The sequence below is a fragment of the Aulonocara stuartgranti genome (assembly GCF_965226115.1).
Source record: "Aulonocara stuartgranti genome assembly, chromosome: 14".
Classification (NCBI taxonomy): domain Eukaryota; kingdom Metazoa; phylum Chordata; class Actinopteri; order Cichliformes; family Cichlidae; genus Aulonocara; species Aulonocara stuartgranti.
The window spans coordinates 16,840,142-16,858,083 of record NC_138950.1 but is presented as its reverse complement, the minus strand read 5'-3'; the positions used below and the strand labels follow the sequence as shown (position 1 = coordinate 16,858,083).

Genomic DNA, 17,942 nt, shown 5'->3' with positions numbered 1-17,942 from the left:
ATAGACAGGAATATTTCGATATTTTTAAAGGTCTATTTTTCATGTCAACAAACCCACAATAGAAAAAAGACCAAAACCACCTTTCTGAGATTCTCTCAGCAACAGGCCCTCATGCTCTTTATGAAGGTTAAAGAACAGTTTCTTTAAAAAACAAAATAATATCCAAAAAATTATGCCCACTGTGACCTTAATCAAACCAAAGCACACTGTGCAAGTGTACTTATTATAATAGCTTATTAGAAATAATATTTATACAGCAAAGTGCTTCACATATTGGATAAAACCACACATTAAATATGTTTCAATGCCCCCGACTTACACAATTTCAAGCATATGGTCTTAAACACACCAACAATAAAAACATTTGTGTGACCAATATCGTAAAAATAAAGCGCAAGTATTTAAGAAAAAGTTAACCCGTTTAGCAGACATTTAAAACAAACCACAGATTTCTGAAGGATTTCGGAGACAATAAGGAATCCAAAGTTCAGCTGCCAAAACCTCAAAGACTCAATTTAAAGTAAACGGTTAATCAGAGATCGACTGTCATCACAAAACACTCAAAATAAAAAGCAGGAGCCTGGCCATGCAGGACTTTGTATGCGATTCATTGAATTCAATTAAAATGAACGCTAAACCTCACTGCAATTAACATGGAGGGGTGTCAAACACAAGGCTCGGGTGCCACAATCAGCCCAGCAAAGTAAGAGATAAACAATTAAAGGACAGAAAGTCCCTATCAACTATTTTTCTGTTGACAAAGTTTCTTTTCTTTTTTTTTCTTTTTTCTTTTTTTTTTTAAAATGGGTCCACAATAAAATAAATGACACACAGTGGATGTGGTTTGGTCATGTCACATTTGTTTAGAGGAAGCTAAAATATAAAATATCACTAAAATAAATTGTTTTAAATCGGTTTACCTCATGTTTGCCTCCACAACAATTTCAGCCAGCATTTGTTTGGTCTACAATTTAACAATGAAACTTGTGAAGACAACTTGGACAGTGTTGCACTTAAACAAAAAAAAAAATACTATTCAGTATTAAACCGAGCGGGCTACCTGATTGGCTCTTTCCAGGTCTGTCATCAAGATCTCAATCTCATCCGCCCTAAGAGACAGAAAAACATGTGTTGTTACTTCAGATAAATGCACAGAGGATATAAAAAAAACAAAAAAACAAATATGGATAAATGAATGATGACGACTCGCAGAAAGAGAGGTGCACAGATTTAGAGCATCCCGGTACGGTGTCCATTAAGCTACTGTCTAAATTTCACCTTAATCCATTGATTGTGAACTCCATAACCCAAACAGCTTGTATATGTGCATGCATACATGTATTTAAATGTGTGTGTGTCTATGAGTGTGGGTGTGCACATGTAAGCCCCTAAACCCAGGCCACACTAAAACAGAGGGATTACATTAATAGAGCTCTAAGTCCTAATACAGCAGACTAATCTGCTATGAAGCTGTGTGATTGTGTCTGACTAATGGTCTGGATGGAGGCCATGGTTCACCTCTCACTTGCTAGAGGTCAAACAGCAAGAATACATCCCCGTAATACCACCTCTCATTGGACTTTGGGAAAAATATTTTAAATAATCCCTCCATCGTGAGAGACGTGGATACCTGGCACTTTTCTGTGAACAATGAGCGGGAACTGAAGAATACAGAAGCACAGCGAATGTTAATATTTCGTAATGACGACTTTAACTTTGAGTTAAACTACAATTGCCTTTCTGTTTTTGAGTTTTCAACATGCGTGAATATGTTTCCCAGCACGAGGAGGCTTTGGAAATAGTGACCTCACCGATGGTCTATAACGCAATGCAACGACATGGCATAAATGCGTGCGTGTTTATTTAAGACATTCCTCGCTGATAAGAATACGCGAGTGGCACCGAGTGGAAAGGCGTGAGGCGCATATGTGCACTGCGCGTCCATTAAGACCTTTTGATTTTATTGCAATCTTTTGATAGTGAACCCAGTAGCCCACGCAGCTTTTGTATTTGTGTGTCACAGTATGAGAAACAGTGTTATGTCCCATAGGCTTGAGTACTACTGATTTGAATGTGTTTAACAAAACAGACACAGTTGATATTAGGTCAACATTGTGCCACAGGCAATGCAGCAAAAAGAATCAGATGTGGGTGGGAGAGCTTTTCACTCTCCGCTTTTATTCTTTCCCTAACAGTTAAAAGGATCTAGTATGTATTTAAGCAACATAATAGTACACTACCTCAACAGCTTTTATCCCGTCTTAAGCTATAGTGTGCAGGACCCGCAAGCGCACTCAAATCGCGCACCCGCGCACACAAATGTTAAGGTCAGAGAGCCAACAAGCTAGAAAAGCTTGTAATGGAGAGCGTTTATGGGTAGTAATGCAACCCAAATACACCACCGCTCCTGCTCCAAATGTGATCATTTAATCAAAGTACAGATGCACAAAGTCTTCTTAAATAACCTTTGGATTTGGCTGTATTTGGGAATTATAAAAGGCAAAGCTAGAGGCTGAGGGCCAAAGCAGATCACAGGGAAGGGATTTTCTGCATATCCTGATACAGTCAGTCAGTCAGTCAGTCGCTGGGCAGGGCAGGAACTGTCCGTGGCCCGCCAATGCACCCGCTGGAATGACTTCATCAAACACTGGAGAGTAAAAGGGGGGGTGGGTCCTTCGTGATGATAAAGTCTGATTTTATAGCACCCAAACTTATCTATAAAACACCATACAGCAGCCACAGGGAGGAGCTATAGAGTAGATACACAGCCAAAATGGAAAACGCACACAATCAGCGCACACTCAAACACACTTGCACACACTCTTTTGTACCATGAAAGCCAATGGGTGCACCCAGTGACATCAGTGAGTACTATAGGACTTCTGAAACAAGCCCAGAGCCTCTGAGGCCCTACTGTACTTCCTCCATCTCAGACAGGCCTTTTCATCTCCTATCATCTTCTCTCTTGCTCCTCACTCAAGCGCTCCTTTTCTTTTCCACCCTTTGCCTGCCTCCATCCTTTCCCCCTCAACCGTTGCCTTCCCATCGCCCTCCACTTTTTTCACCCCCTCCTTTCATCTTTTTCTTCCTTCCACCTCCCCTCTCTCATCTTTCGCCCTCTCTTCCTCGGCCTCTGTCCTCGGTGCCAGCAGGATATTCCCCTGATTTAGATTTTCATTTCCCTCCTCTATCGCTCTCTTATCCCCTCTTCCTCGCTGATGCCTCCGGCCCCTGGCTCGCTTTTTGCCCTCCAGCTTTCATCACTCCATTCCTTTTCTTTCCTTGGCTTTCTCCACATTGCGTTTTCACAGCGTGTTACCTTGGGGATTTCAAGGAGGCTTAAAAAGAAGCTAGCTGCGAGACCGTGTCTGTGTGTATGTTGTGCGCCATTTTGTGTTGTTGTGTGCTTGGGCTGGACACCGGAAAGAAAGCCCTATTGACCGGTGCCTAATTATCGGCAATTAAACGGATTTTAACCAAAATGTTATCAAAGCCTCCTACATGCAGATAAAGCTATGCACAAACATACAGAGGAGTCTCCGCACACTCAGCTCACACACTCACACACACATACACACACAAAGCATCCTGTGGGGCTGGAGATCAATATATCATTAATCTTTAACAGGGACTAAACGGGTAAAATGCGGCCAAGCCAGACCCTCACAGCGTCGACACAGAGAGAGGGGGGGGGGGGGGGGGGGGGGCTACGCTACATCTGCAGGCCCGCCTCCCACTGAAGCTGAGACTCTCCGGGCGCTGCAAACATCGACCAAATTCTCAGGGAGTGTGTTTGTGTACGTCCACGGGTGTTTGTGAGAGTGTGTTAGTGCTTATTTTAAAAGGCAGATTACCCAAATGCAGCGAGAGGATGGGGGGGATTTGTCACGCAATGTCCTCCTTAGTGAAAAGTTCAGAGCGAGTGTGTGCGTGTGTGCGCGTTTGTGTGTGTGTACCCGCACGTGTCTGTGCGCTTGTGAGGAGAGAAGCGCATGATATGTATGTATGCGTTTGTGTTTCGCAGTGCCAAAATGTATGCAGTTAAAGGGTTAAAAGTTGTGTTCAGCCAAACACTGGCGATTTGCTCAGCCAAGCAGTAAACGGGGGAAGGACTCCAAGGACTGGGAGGGTGCAGGGTTAGAGAGGGTTTGTGTGTGCTTTAAAGCGTTGCATTAAAATTTCAGATCACAGCACGCCACATAGTCAAGGACCCTGACTGCCTCGGGCTCACGAGTGAGTGAGCGAATGAGTGAGTGTATACTTGTACGTGTGTGTGTGTGTGTGTATTTATGTGGGTGGGCATGTGTTTATTAGCTTCTGTAAGCAAATGGGACCTACTATAAGTGTCTTTTCAAAAAGTGTTTTCTTCTGACATAAAACGAAGAGACAAGGACGCCAAAAGAAAGCGTAAAGAAATGTAGGAAGAAAAAAAAAAAAAGAAGAAGTGCAGGAAAGGGGACGGGGGGAGGGAGGGCCTTCTGATAGACTATGAAACATATTGATTAGTGCTATTACACCGTGTGCAATTTCGTCCTGTGGTCTTTCCTCTCACACTAAAAAAAAACCAAACACCTAATGCAGGAGACAAACGACAAAGTGTGCGAGTGAGCGAGGTAAGAGGGAAAAAAGGAAAAAAACAGGGAGAAAAAAAAAATTGTGAGGAAGACAGAAGAGGGATCGATTTGTTTTTAACAGCCAATCAATTTAACAACTCTGTTAATGGAGAGGCACAGTGAGTTTGGGGCCAGGTAAATGGGATGGGGTGGCGATGGTGGTGGTGGTGGGGTGGCCTTAAAAGCCAAGTTGATACTCTCCCGTACTTTGTGTATGAACACAGGATGCCCTTGACCATTTTATTATCAGTCCCTGGATTTAGCCAAAAGAGCTCATATTTCAGCCAAGGCAGGGTGATCCCCCCCTTCCCCGGAAATGTAATTTTTCAGCTTTGCGTATGCGATTCTGGTGCTCACGAGGTTCTGGGTCCTGCTGCTAACCCAGAGGGAACGAGGAGTGTGAATGTCATAAAGTGCCACTTCACAGTGCGGAGTGCTGACATGGAAAAGCTTCTGTTCTCATCCTCAACACTACTATAAGATCAATAATGATAGATGCCCAAAGCTCGACTGAAGCCATCTCATCTTACAGGTCCTATTAGAAAACATATGTAGCTTTCAATCTGGCACCTCTCTATCAAGTCTCTGATGAAATCTGAAAGCTCTTTACCCCATTAAGACATCAGGCGCCTATATAAGACTTATACGTACATATCAGGTCTTAATGGATTAAACAAAACCACACACACATCCGCGCGCACAAAACAAACTCTATTTTGATGTTTTAGTTTGGCTGCAGAATACATTACAATCCCTTTCAGTATTTACAGTGCATGGGTAATGCCGGGATTTGGAGGCTGCTGGCTGTTGTGGGAGAAAATCCAGCTGTTAGGGAGAGAAGGGGGAGTTTCCATGCAAGGAGATTCACTAAACAGGATGATTATGTCAGGAGGAGAGTATGGAGGAGCCAGAGGGGAGAAGTCACCCGCAAACACACATAGATCAGTGAGGCACGTACTTTGCTGTGGATTCCTCGTCATACTTTGTCTTCAAATCAAAGAGCTCGGCCTGAGTTGTTTCAAGTGCTGCAAAAGACGGTGAGAGACAGTTAAGGGTTTTCCTGGTGCAAAGTGAGCTGAAGAAGCAGATCCAGACATGAGCGATACTTTTTAAAAGAGCATTAAAGGTGTAAACATTATCTTTGACAGCTTCTTACTACTAAAGTCTTATTTCACACGAGAAACTTTGGCATTTCTGTTTCTCAGTGATGACAGCTGAGATTTTCTTAGATCTCCAGGCCTCGCAGACACCTAGTCCAGATGTGTCAGATTAACTATGAGTGTTAAACATAATAATCACCAGTAGCTGTTTTTTTTTTTAAACTCATTTTCACGATGGGTGAACATTTATTGAGAAATAGAGAGGAATAGAGGGAATCTATTATGATTTCCTTTTTTCTGTCACACAAAGGTGGATGATCACATTACAAATGACAAGTTTTAAGTAATATGGTCGGTGTATGTGGATGTAACCCCTATGAGCCCAAAGCTCCGGTTAAATATATTCTTTTTTTCTACTTTGGGATCTGCATGATATCACTGAGAGGGGATATCCTTATATGGTCATCTCGGGAACGCAGCTTTGCCTGGGAGCACAGACGCTCCACCCACCTGATGTTTCAACCCTTCTATTTGTCAGTCTGAAGAAAGCTGGATTAAAGGGAGGTGGAAGGGAGCTAAAACAGCTTGTTTCAGGACAGCAGAATACAGGGCTTCACGGGTTTAAGGTAAACAAAGATGACGCTGAACTTTTAAATCATACAAAGCTACTCTACAAAAGTACAGGGATAAAAATATGGAACTGGAGATTAATATAATAAGTCCCCTTTAAGAAGTTTTCAAAGGCTTAATAGCCAGCCCAACTACACTTTCAGTGATAAGAGCACTTTATCTAAAGGTGGGTAAACAATCCCCAGGTGTGTACAGGCTGCGTAGGCTGGTACCTGTCTGTAGGGACCGGGCTTTCTGTTCGGCCTCCTCCAACCTTGAGGACATGGAGTCCTGGCTCTCCTGGAGTTTCCTACAAGAGACCAGGTAGCAGAAAGTCACAGTCAGTCAAGAGATACTGAGTCAGTAAATTCTGAGCTCACACTTTGTGGCAACTGCGACTATTCTCTATTTTCCCACCATTTCTGAAGTGTTTTCCACCCTAAAATCCTCCCAACACAACTCACTCCTCATTAAGCAGCCCTATTAGGCAGGAATGTCTGGCCACTGGGGCACACTGCACCCAGGGGGGAGAGAGAGAGAGAGAGTGCGCGAGGCTTGACTAAGGGAGAGGGGGGAGGGGGCGACAGAAACCACAAGGATAAAATAGATTCATTCTTAGCATATAAAAAGTTGGGCTCTGCTGAGAAATTGCCACTGCGTGTAAAAACATCAATAATCTAGCACAAAGATGGTCTTTATGGCACTCTTTGATGCCCCCCTTCCCCGCCAATCTGTCTCTCCTGTCATCTCTATTTTTCTGCCCTCTACTTCATCCTTTCATCTCCCTCACTCTCTCTACCCTTCGCTCATTCCTTGCAGGATGAAATGCATCGGAGGTGCCATCCATTTACTCCCCCCCCCCTTCTCTCTCAGACACAGGAAGTCAGCTCACTGCAGACAGGAAGGGGCCCATAAAACACTGACGTACAGGAAATACAATTGGACAATTGATCTTCTACTGTACGTATGAAAGGGACAGTGAGCTTTAATACAGCTTCGTCAAACAAACGAGATGACTGACAGGAGGAAAACGTGCTTTGTAAAGTCCATTTCATATTAGTAAACTGTATACGTCAACTTGAAATGAGGACTTTCATCAGAGGGATGGTGTTTTAAAGACTGCAAGCAGCTTGTAGCTTGGAGAAAATCCATAGCGTTCAGTGCATCGGGTCTCATTCGCTTAGAATTACAGCGGAGACTGTTTGGAGTCAGTATATCATTACTAAATCTGCATGGTGAGAGTGCGATTTAGTAGTAAAACTGCATATTAACATGCTTGAAGAGGAACTCCATACTGTGCAGCTGAGCACTTGTGACACGCTGAATTTAATCTGTTAATTCTGTCGGTCTCAAACTTTCATTTCATTGCTGATAAAAACGTTCAGGTCTGACGCATCCATCAGAGCTTTTTTAGCTCTTGTTCTCCCTCAGTGAAAATATGCTGCGTCTTTAAGCCCCGAGGCTGCAGCGGCTAATCACATGAAGCCTCATCACTCAGATGTCTGCACATCTCTTTTTTATTTGATTTGATTACTTCAAAATAAGAGCACACATTATCCAAGTTAATATGGGATCACAAGATAGCTTAAACTAGTTACTGTTTTTTGGGATCCAATGTAGAAGCAAAGGAGCCTGAGTTAGTTGTTACGTGAAACAATATTCCTGCCTCAAGTCCATTATACTTTAGGCCAAATTGGCCCTTTTCTGGAAAATGGCAGTATTAAAGCATTTTAGCCTCACTAAGCAGTTTTTTTTAAATGTCCCTAAAGCATCCGGAAGCATTTTTTGAGCTTATTACTGCCCCCGTCTTCCTGTACACCTGAAAATTACACACTTTAACAAAAAAAAACAAAACATTGTATTGAAATAAAGTAGTCTTTATCAGCAAAGCATATTTTTGCACAGCAGAGGCCCATGGCAGCAAAATATCCAACATAACGGCTGAAAAGTATCTTGGTAAACAGAAAATGGGAGTGGATGGTGTCGATTCCCATCAAAGCGAGAATGGCAAGCGCCCACATGACAAAAATGCTGGCATTGTCTTTTATGCAAGTTATCTCCATTCCTACATTTGTGCGCAGGAGGAAAGCAATAAGCAACAATTTGTCGATTAGACTGATAACTACTGAAAAAAGAGAAAAGAAAAAAAAAGAAAAGAGCCCTTGGAGATTTGCTTAAGTAGGAATTAGTAAGTTGTGAACAGAGAGCCCTGCTAAATAAAGTCTGAAATCTTAAACCTATCATTCAAAGATAAGAATCAGCAGTTCTGCCTGAGGGCACAATGACCCAAAGCATTCAAACTGCAAAATAATGCAGAGGTTATTACTTTAAACACAGCTGCAGCAGCGCACATACGCACATAAACATGCGCAACTTTTACCTCTCCTTCTCTGCATAGTCGTTGTGTAGCTGGAGCTGCTTCTCTTGGGCCAGGTTCTCGGCTTGATTCTTCAGAGACTGCTCGTACTCGCGAATCTTCTCCTTCAAGGCCTTAATGGTCACCTCTGTGGAAGAGATTAGAGCAAAGAGGCGAGCACCGAGAGAAAAGAAGTCAGAAACGTGAGTGATCTAGATAGAAAACACAGACAGCAAACTATGGCACTTTTCTATATATCTGATATAAAATAGCAGTGACGATGTTTTTAGCGAGGTGTTTGACCTTTGCCTAAGAAGCAGCATTTCACATCCTGCATTCTTCCTCTGTGAGCACAGATGAAGACCTTGGCCCCCATGGCCCCGGTTTGTATGTAATTTGTATAGTATATTTTTTTTTCCTCTCATTTCTTTTCTAAATGTACTTGTATATTGTTCACATGTTGAAATAAATTACCAATCAATCAATCTTTGAATCCGCAGCTGCCGTAGAATATTCAACTATCACTAAGAGCAGATATGCTGCATTCATTAGGACTGCATTAGTACCGAAACCCCATAACCTGCTGCCGGCTGAGCGCTGTATGGGGCAGCCTGAAATAAATCTAACACATAACTGGAGTAATAAATAGTCCTCCCTATGTGTGTGTGTGTGTGTTTCTCAGAGAAAGATATAAGTGAGTGAGACAATGATATAACGCATTGCTGCTCGCTACCTTTGACTGAGGGCTCTTAGCACTTTGTGTGTGTGTGCGTGTGATTTAAACTCCAGTCTCACTGCTCTGACACATAATCAATAGAGGAGAGTCCCCTCAGAGCCCTCTTACCCCTTAACTGCTTAACTGAACTTTAAACATTTAGGTTGCGGGGATCAATGGCCCCTGCACTCTGTGTGTGTGTATGTGTGTGAATGTGTGTGAGAGAGAGTGTGCGGGCGGATCCGCGTGTGTGTTTAACAGGAGTGGGAGTTCCACAGTGTGTTTTGGGGTTTAAATATCCCCCATCTATTGAGGCGGGAAGGAGGGATAAAGGATGAGGGAACAGGAAAATCAATGGCAGAATGGAACCCTGCCGCTATCGAGCTGTTCCAATTAACTCTCACTGAGGAAAGGGGGATTCCAAAACATTCCCCCGTTCGCTCGCTCACTCCTCCTTTTCGACTGAAATTACACCACTTTTTATTACCGCTTCTCACTCATCTCTCCCCGCTGTTGTCAGTTTCTCCATCTTTAAGCGGATGTAGATCATTGCATTTTTTTATTTTTTTTTTTACATTCCTCCAACTCTGTCACGTCTTTTTCATCCTCACGGGAAACTTTTTAAACGTAAACCTGTGGACATTTTAGTGTTTAGGATTTTTTTTTCCACATATCTCAATGTATGTCAAAGAGGTATAAACCCGCAATGATGAGGACAGATTTCAAGTAAAGCTGCACAAACAAGGCAGTCCACGCACACACGCAGGAAAGAATTCTGAAGCAAGAGTAGAGACTTTCTCACCTTTAGTCCCCTGAACTTTAAGACATTTCCACTTTCGAGAGAGCTATAAGCTAAACCGAAAATATGTCCAGAAACTGAAAATGTTGTGTTCATCTTGCTTCACATACTGCTCGTTTTTTTAATGAACTAAAACTACCTTTTCATACACAAGCAGGACAAAATTTTCCACTACACTTTTCACACACAGACTTGACAACAAGGCCACCAAAGTGTATCTGCCGATTCAATTTAGCAATGTTTTCTTTTTTAATCCATTAGAGAAAGAAAACAACTCAGTGGATAGTCTCCTCAGTTATATTTTCAATGTTCAGTTGCTGCTAACCAGCTGTACTCCAACACTTCCTATCTACAGGGCTGCTGTAGTGGCCCTCCTGGATATCACTTTAGCTGCTACTCCAACAAGTCTCTCCTAGACTTCAACTACCACAGCAAATCTGCAGCAGGTGACTCAGTGAGTCCGTATTCTGCTCCAACCAGACCCTCCTGTTACTGCAATTAGATGCAATCCAGGACAGGATGACTGGTCCACTGTAGGTCCAGCTGGGCATATTGTTTTTAATTTAGTTAACATCCTTTTTTTTTTTTTCTTCTCTTTTGGAAGAAGAAGAAGAAGAAGAAGAAGAAAAAAAGAATCGCTCTACAACAGCTTTACAAAAGCTTTTCACTAAAACCCAGGTTACACAAGTTCTCTTCTCATTTAATTTTTTTAAAGTTTATTTTTAGGTTGCTGGGAAGAGGGATGGATAGCACAAGTGTAAAGAGACCAGAAGTGTAGGGAAAAGGAAATGACATGGAGTGAAGATCTGGACTCACTGGCATTAGTGTCTGTTTTTTTCACAAACGAGCGTCAACATAAAACACCGGAATGTGAAATTTTGATAAGTATTAACTAGTTAATTGTATGGTCTACATCTACTTCTGTCAAAGTCGGGAAAATCCCATAATGTGTGCCTGCGCACGCATCCGTCTCTAACCTTGGTTTTTAACCTCTGCAAACTCTTTGTTGTAGTCCTCCAGTGTCTCTCGAAGTTTGGTGTTCTCTGTCTCAATGTCGTGCATCCTCTGGAGCTTCAGCTGCAGCTGCTGAGCCAGCTCCAACACAGGTACAGGATCTGGTAGAGAAAACACACACCATGTTAACACACTGTAAAGCAGATCAGACAAGCAAGGGCGGCAAGGTGGTGTAGTGAGCTAGGAATAACTACATTCATGGCCCTGTGAGAGAGAGGGAGAGCTTGCCCTGGTGAAGAGTCCTTGGGCAAGGCAATGAATCTCTAGCAGCTCCAGGACAACTGTTCTGGAGCCGACCCTGACCTCTGATCCCCCTTTGGAGGATTAGTGGTTAGAGCAGAAACCAAAACATATCGCAATTACCAGTCATACTGCAATGAGGGGAGAACAGTCTGACATCTTCAAATCAGAGCTTGGCTTTACTTTTAGAAATAATAATGTGGCAGTAAATTCTATTTAATGTTAGTTATTTATAATAAACCTGTTTTCAAACTACTCTCCATGATAGAAGGTTCAATACTTTAGAGTAGGGATGTCCAACTCATTTAACATCGTGGGTCACACACAGCCCAGTTTGATCTTAGGTGGAACTGCATGATAAATGTGTAAAATTACAGAAAGAGTCATGATAGTTCATTGCACAGATTGTCCTGTAATTATAAAATATAAAGTTTTTGTTAATTTACTGTAGACTCACTAGTGGCTGAAAAGCAAGTGCTTTCCTGTCATTCAATTACTTTGGTGTAGTATGAATTGCACTGGGGGTAGGCAGTCTTTATCAACAGGAAAATCTTAAAAACTTGTGAAAATACAGTTTAAAGGCCGGATTCAAGTGTTCGTCGGGCCGATTCAAGCCCTCGGGCCTTATGTTTAATGCTCCTGCTATAGAGTAAAGCAGCTTAACCTTGATGCGTCTTCATCACTGGCTTCTCACGGCCACACTTAAATACATTATTCTCACTTACTGATAATGACCTAAAAAGAAAGTCATCAGGCTCTTATAACATCAGAGCACTTCGGTGATTAGAAAAGAACAGATCAAACTTCGTACTTATAAGTCACTGTTGGTTTACCCATTCTTTCCTAACAAAACTTTATCCATAAAGTCTATTGAACGATAGACTATCAGTCTTTGTATCAAGCGACCATTGTTGAGTTAGGAGATTAACTTTGGTTTCTGTATGCGGGAAAAAAACATAATGCGTCAACTGTTGGCGCAGCGGGAGAACCGGATAAGTAGAGGCACACAGTAACATAGAAGAGACAAATTAACAGGAGAGATTACTGGGCTATGATCAGTTAAAATGTTTCGCTATGATGCCGCTTGAAAGCGAGAAAGAAGAAAAACATGGGAGCAGACAGATGGACAAAGCGGAGCTGTAAAAACAGGCAATGAGAAAAGGTAAATACGAGATTAAAGAAACAGAGACAGAAGGAAGAAAGGCAACTTTCTGGAGGCATTTTACCAACATCTCTGAACACACAGCAGGGTTAACTGTCAGTGTGATGAAGAGAGGCCTGTCAGTCAGGCCAATCACATCTGATTGGTGCTCATGGGTGGCAGACTGGTGACAGGCAGCCAAGAGACGCAGGCGATGCTCATCAGCATGCCAGCTAAAAGAGCAGTTTATGTGTGTGTGTTTGTGTGTGCGTGTTTATGAGTGAGTGTTGTACAGATAAGAGGAACTGACAGCTTACAGCTGGGGGTAAGGGCTGTGTGTGTGCGCGCGCGTTTGTGTGTGTGTCTCATGTCTGACGCAGTTAGATATCTTAACTATGCTAATGAGAGATCAGCAGAGAACGATTGGGGAATTTCATGCTGATTTTGTGCTGTCAAGGTGACACACCATGCAGGGCTTGGCTCTGACACACACACGCACGCACACACCTCTTCACATAAACACATGCGTTTGCTTCCAAAGTCTCACAAAAAAAAAATACACACAAGTACAAACACTCACTAACATAACTGTACGCCCTGAATTTGGACTCCTATCTGCCTCTGTGCCCTTGAAAAATCAACTTTCTCTCCCTCTTATCAAACCTGTGTCCTTCACTTGGACCCCCCCGCTTCAAATCAACTGTACAGCCTGTTAAAAGCAGTTTGACTGGTGGGCCACTGGTGCTGAACGCTCTCGCCAGACACCTTTAATCTAAACCAGAGCACACTGGGCTGACTAACCAGGCCTTCAGCTGATAGAAGACAGAACAAAACACACTGTTTCCTCTTTCAAGACTGCTGCATTAGTCAGGCCGGTCTGTGTCTGTGTGCGTGTATGCATCAGGCATTACATCATTGTCTCGCTGCAAGTTAAGAATAGCCCCGTCAGAGCTGGCGCTGACTTATTGGGAGCAGTACAATCCAAAGATATTACTGTAGGTCTATCCATGTGGGAATATGATGACCTCCTTACGCTATAGATGAACTCAACTCTTTCATTCCTGCATACGCGGCCCCTTCAGGGCTCCCGAGCAGCTGAAAGTCTCCTACCAGCAGCACTGTGGCTGTGTGTTCTGCAGCTCTCGGTGCCACGCGGCCCTCCCTCAGCCTCAGTGCTGCTGGATGCGACCGCTCGTGTATGTGCACACTTTGCCGCGGCCAATTGTGGGCACGCTTGTCATCCGTATCAGGACGCACCTTCTGTTAAGACCCTATAACGGCTATACCAATGGGGATGAGGTCTCCTGGGGACATATTAAGGCGTCGCACACGCCTGGATGAACAGTGAAGCAGCACCAGAGGGACGGTGTCACACGTTTTCTGCGTTTTTCCCTGTTGCTGCTGTCTGCACGGATGAGGGAAGGTCTCCCTGATTGCAATTCCGGACTAGGGAGGAGTCTACACAAACACACTTGTATCATCACTAAGAGCAGTCTTACCTGGGACATCGATTATTTTTTTGTACACGTTCAAGAAGGCGGCCTCTGCTTCTTTACTCCTCTTACTCAAGGCATCGATCTGCAAGGAGGAAAAATAAAACGTAATTGTTAAACGTCAGTTACCATACACTCCAAAAGCAGGCACATTAATTTAACGGTGAGAGCCGTCTACATATCTGTCTATCCTCACTATGCCTTGGTATGTTGCATGAGATCGGGGCCGTCATGACAGCGGCCACGTTGGTGTTTCCTTCCCGTGAAGTCAGTTCAGCTGTTCAGCCGATGACGGATGCGTTTCGTTTGCTGTGTACGTGTGTTCGTCTATCCGTCTGTCCTCGAGTGAGTGTGCCTAAGTCCTTCAGTCTGTTGTGTGTGTGTGTGTGTGTGTGTGTGTGTGTGTGTGTGTGTGTGTGTGTGTGTGTGTGTGTGTGTGTGTGTGTGTGTGTGTGTGTGATGGCGAGCCTGTGTGCAAATGTGTGTGTTTGTTTCCCCTCCAGCACACTGACATCATTAAACAGCTGGCTCAGTCTTTCCAGCCACAGCAGGGGCAGATTATTCAGTCAGCTCTTAGCAGCAATACAGTGTGGATCCATTACTGATGCAGCCATTAACACAAGAGGGCACGGCATGCATTCCATCACCGATATTATTGAAACGGACAGCATTAGATTGGATCTATAAGAGATTAATTCTAAAATCATACTGGAGAGGGGAACTTTTACGCTGTTGTCAATGCTGAAACATGAGGCAACGAGCTCTGCCATAGTCTCTGTGTCACACTTCAATATGAGAAGCAGACAGAGTAGGCGAAATGCATCTGAAATCAAGTCTAAATCGAGGGAAACAGATGCCAAATAAAGACATTCAGATGGTGCTACTGTACTGGGCAGAGCTACAGCTGACTACTCTGGCTCACGCACTCAGACTAAACAGCCTGTGTTTCTCTTCCAACTCCTCCAGCACATTCACTGAGAGAAAAGGAATAAAGACAAAAGCCTATATAAGTCCAAATATAAAGTCTTCACATTCCCAGCCAAGCCAGTAGTGTAGTTGATGGGTGGTTTAGGGGTTCTTGCCACTGTAAACAGAGCGGGCTACATGTAATACTGCCTGGGCTCCTATGGGAACCTAATAAATCTCTTCACATGGCTTTGATTCATCTCTAGTTTTTTAGCCGCAAAACATCTGGCCCTGAGTAGGCTGGTGCCAGCACCCCACCCCTCCCTCTTTTTTTCATTTCTCTGTGTCTTTCTCCCCGTCTCTCTCACAAATTCTCTCTCTTGTCACTTCCATGTTCTCTGACTCAGTCTTTTCTTTTCCTCAATTTGTTTTTTCCACTGTTAGCCTTTCTCACATGTTTCTCTGTCACACTTGAGTCTCTCTTGCATGCTCCTGCAATCTCCCTCCTCCCTCTCTCTCCAATACTAATATCTCTCGTTCTCACATCATGCTGCATCGTGTACTTTACCCTTCTTCGTGTGCTGTGTGACACTGAGCGATCAGAATCCTCAAATGCATGGCCGCTAATGGGAGATTACAGATACAGAGCACTAATACCTTTCTCACACACACCAACATCAAACCTGTCGAAATGTCCGTGCACACGTCTGTGTGTGTGTTTGTATATATAAGGGAATGTGATCAGAGACTTAAAGTCATGCCACACAATCTCATCATAAAAAAGAAACATACAAAAACCATCACACACACACAGAAAAAAATAAATTATCTGCCAATGGCACCGAAGGAAGCCAGCTGCGTGACTGTACAATGACTGGGCCAAGGTCAGTGGTACACTAGCTTTATATAGCCCAACATGGGAGGCAGGAAATAGACATTTAATGTAGGACACACCCTACAGTTAGAGGCAGGTTAACTGCAGGACCAGAGCCATTAGAAGACCACCCAGGATTTGCAAATACAACCCTGCTGTTCCAAACTGCAGCTCTTTCAACCAATCCCAATGACATCTGCTATTACATGCTCCCCTGCCCCCATCCCACACACACACACACCAAGCAAAACAAATGAAGTGACACAAATGATACCTCACCAGTATCAGTAGGTTACTGATGAGAAGTGCTTGCAATTGCAAAAAGGTATCCCTGACAAGTCCACGCACACAAACACATACGTACATACGTCAGCACCTTGTGCCACCATCACTCAGCACCACCTTGCTCCCCTATCTAACCCGTAGTGTGTGAAGGGCATCGGGCTGACCTGTGTGTGTATACATATATATCTGTGTGTGTGTGTGTGTGTGTGTGTGTGTGTGTGTGTGTGTGTGTGTGTGTGTGTGTGTGTGTGTGGCCCCAGTGGAGTCTGATAAGGGGAGGCTATGGGAAGCAGAGACTGAAGCCTTGGATAATGGAAAAGCTTATCTGATCGATGGACCAACAAGGAACACTGAGTATGCAACATACACACACAAACACACATAACCCGTTTACCAAACTGAGGCCTTGTGGAAACACTACTGTTATTGGTAATAATTATGACCCGAGGGCATCCACCTTTCAATGACAAAGATTAAACAGAGTATCAAGACCTCCAAGTTCCTGGGCTAAAACTTTTTATTGTTCTGTCTGAGTTCTACATTCACTTAGTAAAGATTCACCCTCCTGGGTAAAATGCTTAAGGATGAGTTACTGTGGGATTTCGACAAGACCTTCTGGCTTCTGGTGCTGTCTTGTCCTTGATCAAAGCATTGAGGGGTAAGCAAACAAAGACGGGCTAAAATTACACATTCTCAGAGCAACTCATGTCGTGGCATGCAAGCGTGCAGAATAGGCGACTGATTGATGGGCTGCTCTAAGACTGGCGCGGGTGTACAGTATTATCTCAATAATCATAAGATAATGTCCTTCTCAGTTCCGCGACCACCCACTACGCGTCTCAGCGTGTTCTGGTGTGCACGCCGTCGAGGTGTGTCAACATGAGGATTGTGGAAACAGCTGACAAAGCCCCAATTATACCGCTGCTGTTTCTATTCTCTAAATAGACTGTGGATCATCAGCAGAACATGGAAGAACCACTATAAATTACAGCATTTTTACATAACCACTGGCTGTGGTTGTTGCTCTAACACAAGAATATGGAAACTAACCCAGTGTTAAACTGTAGCACTCTATGGCCAGTAGCAAAGCAGCCCTGTCACTATCTATTGAGATGATTTTCTTTCTCTGTGTGTGAGAGTGTGTGTGTATGTGTTAGAGAAAAGATTCTGCTGAATGTCCACCCACTCCAACCCCAAATAACGCCCCAGTCTAAACCAGCCGCATCCACTCCTACCCACTGACTTTCACATATGGGAGCGAACTGGAAATGCATGGCTGCCAGTGAGGAGGAGCCACGATGGAAATGGGCCAAAATGACAGAGGAGGAGGATAGAGGGGGAGTGGGGGGGGGGGGGGGGGGTGGAACAGCAGGGGTATGATATAGCACACACAAAAGTCACCTTTGATTGGTCAAGGTACACAAAAACCTTGGGCAAACTTAAAGTAAACATGCATGTGCCACAATGAGCAAAAATGGCTCATGATTCACCAAATCAACTGAAGAAAAAAAAAAAGAAAAAACAACAACAAATATCCCCCCACAGAATCATGCAGACAAAGTCTGAGGAAATAGCACTCGGTGAGTTGTGACTGGCTAGAGCTAGGGTTTTGTGGTGCCTTTTTTTTTTTTTTTTGCAGGATGCAATTTAAACACACCCTCGGGCAACAGGACTTCATGAATAGGACAGAAAATCAAGAGCAGAGCAGAGCAAAGAAAAGAGGGAGAGGAAAGAAGGGGAAATGAGATAGTGGCAAGAAAGAGAACAGGAGATGGCGAAGTGAAGAGGGGAAAGAGA

The 17,942-nt window shown here is 43.6% G+C and overlaps 1 protein-coding gene across 3 annotated transcripts in view; it reads right to left on the bottom strand.

Annotated features, from left to right (window-relative positions):
- LOC309688027 (protein CASP-like) overlaps window positions 1–17,942 on the bottom strand; it is a 62,148-nt gene that overhangs the window by 22,046 nt on the left and 22,160 nt on the right. For all 3 annotated transcript variants that reach the window (XM_082503444.1, XM_082503445.1, XM_082503446.1), the window contains exons 4-9: window positions 14,087–14,165; window positions 11,170–11,307; window positions 8,703–8,826; window positions 6,556–6,632; window positions 5,572–5,638; window positions 1,061–1,109 (exon numbers count right to left, since the gene is read on the bottom strand). In XM_082503444.1, the coding sequence (XP_082359570.1) occupies window positions 1,061–1,109; window positions 5,572–5,638; window positions 6,556–6,632; window positions 8,703–8,826; window positions 11,170–11,307; window positions 14,087–14,165 (534 nt within the window). The remainder of the gene's footprint in view (window positions 1–1,060; window positions 1,110–5,571; window positions 5,639–6,555; window positions 6,633–8,702; window positions 8,827–11,169; window positions 11,308–14,086; window positions 14,166–17,942) is intronic.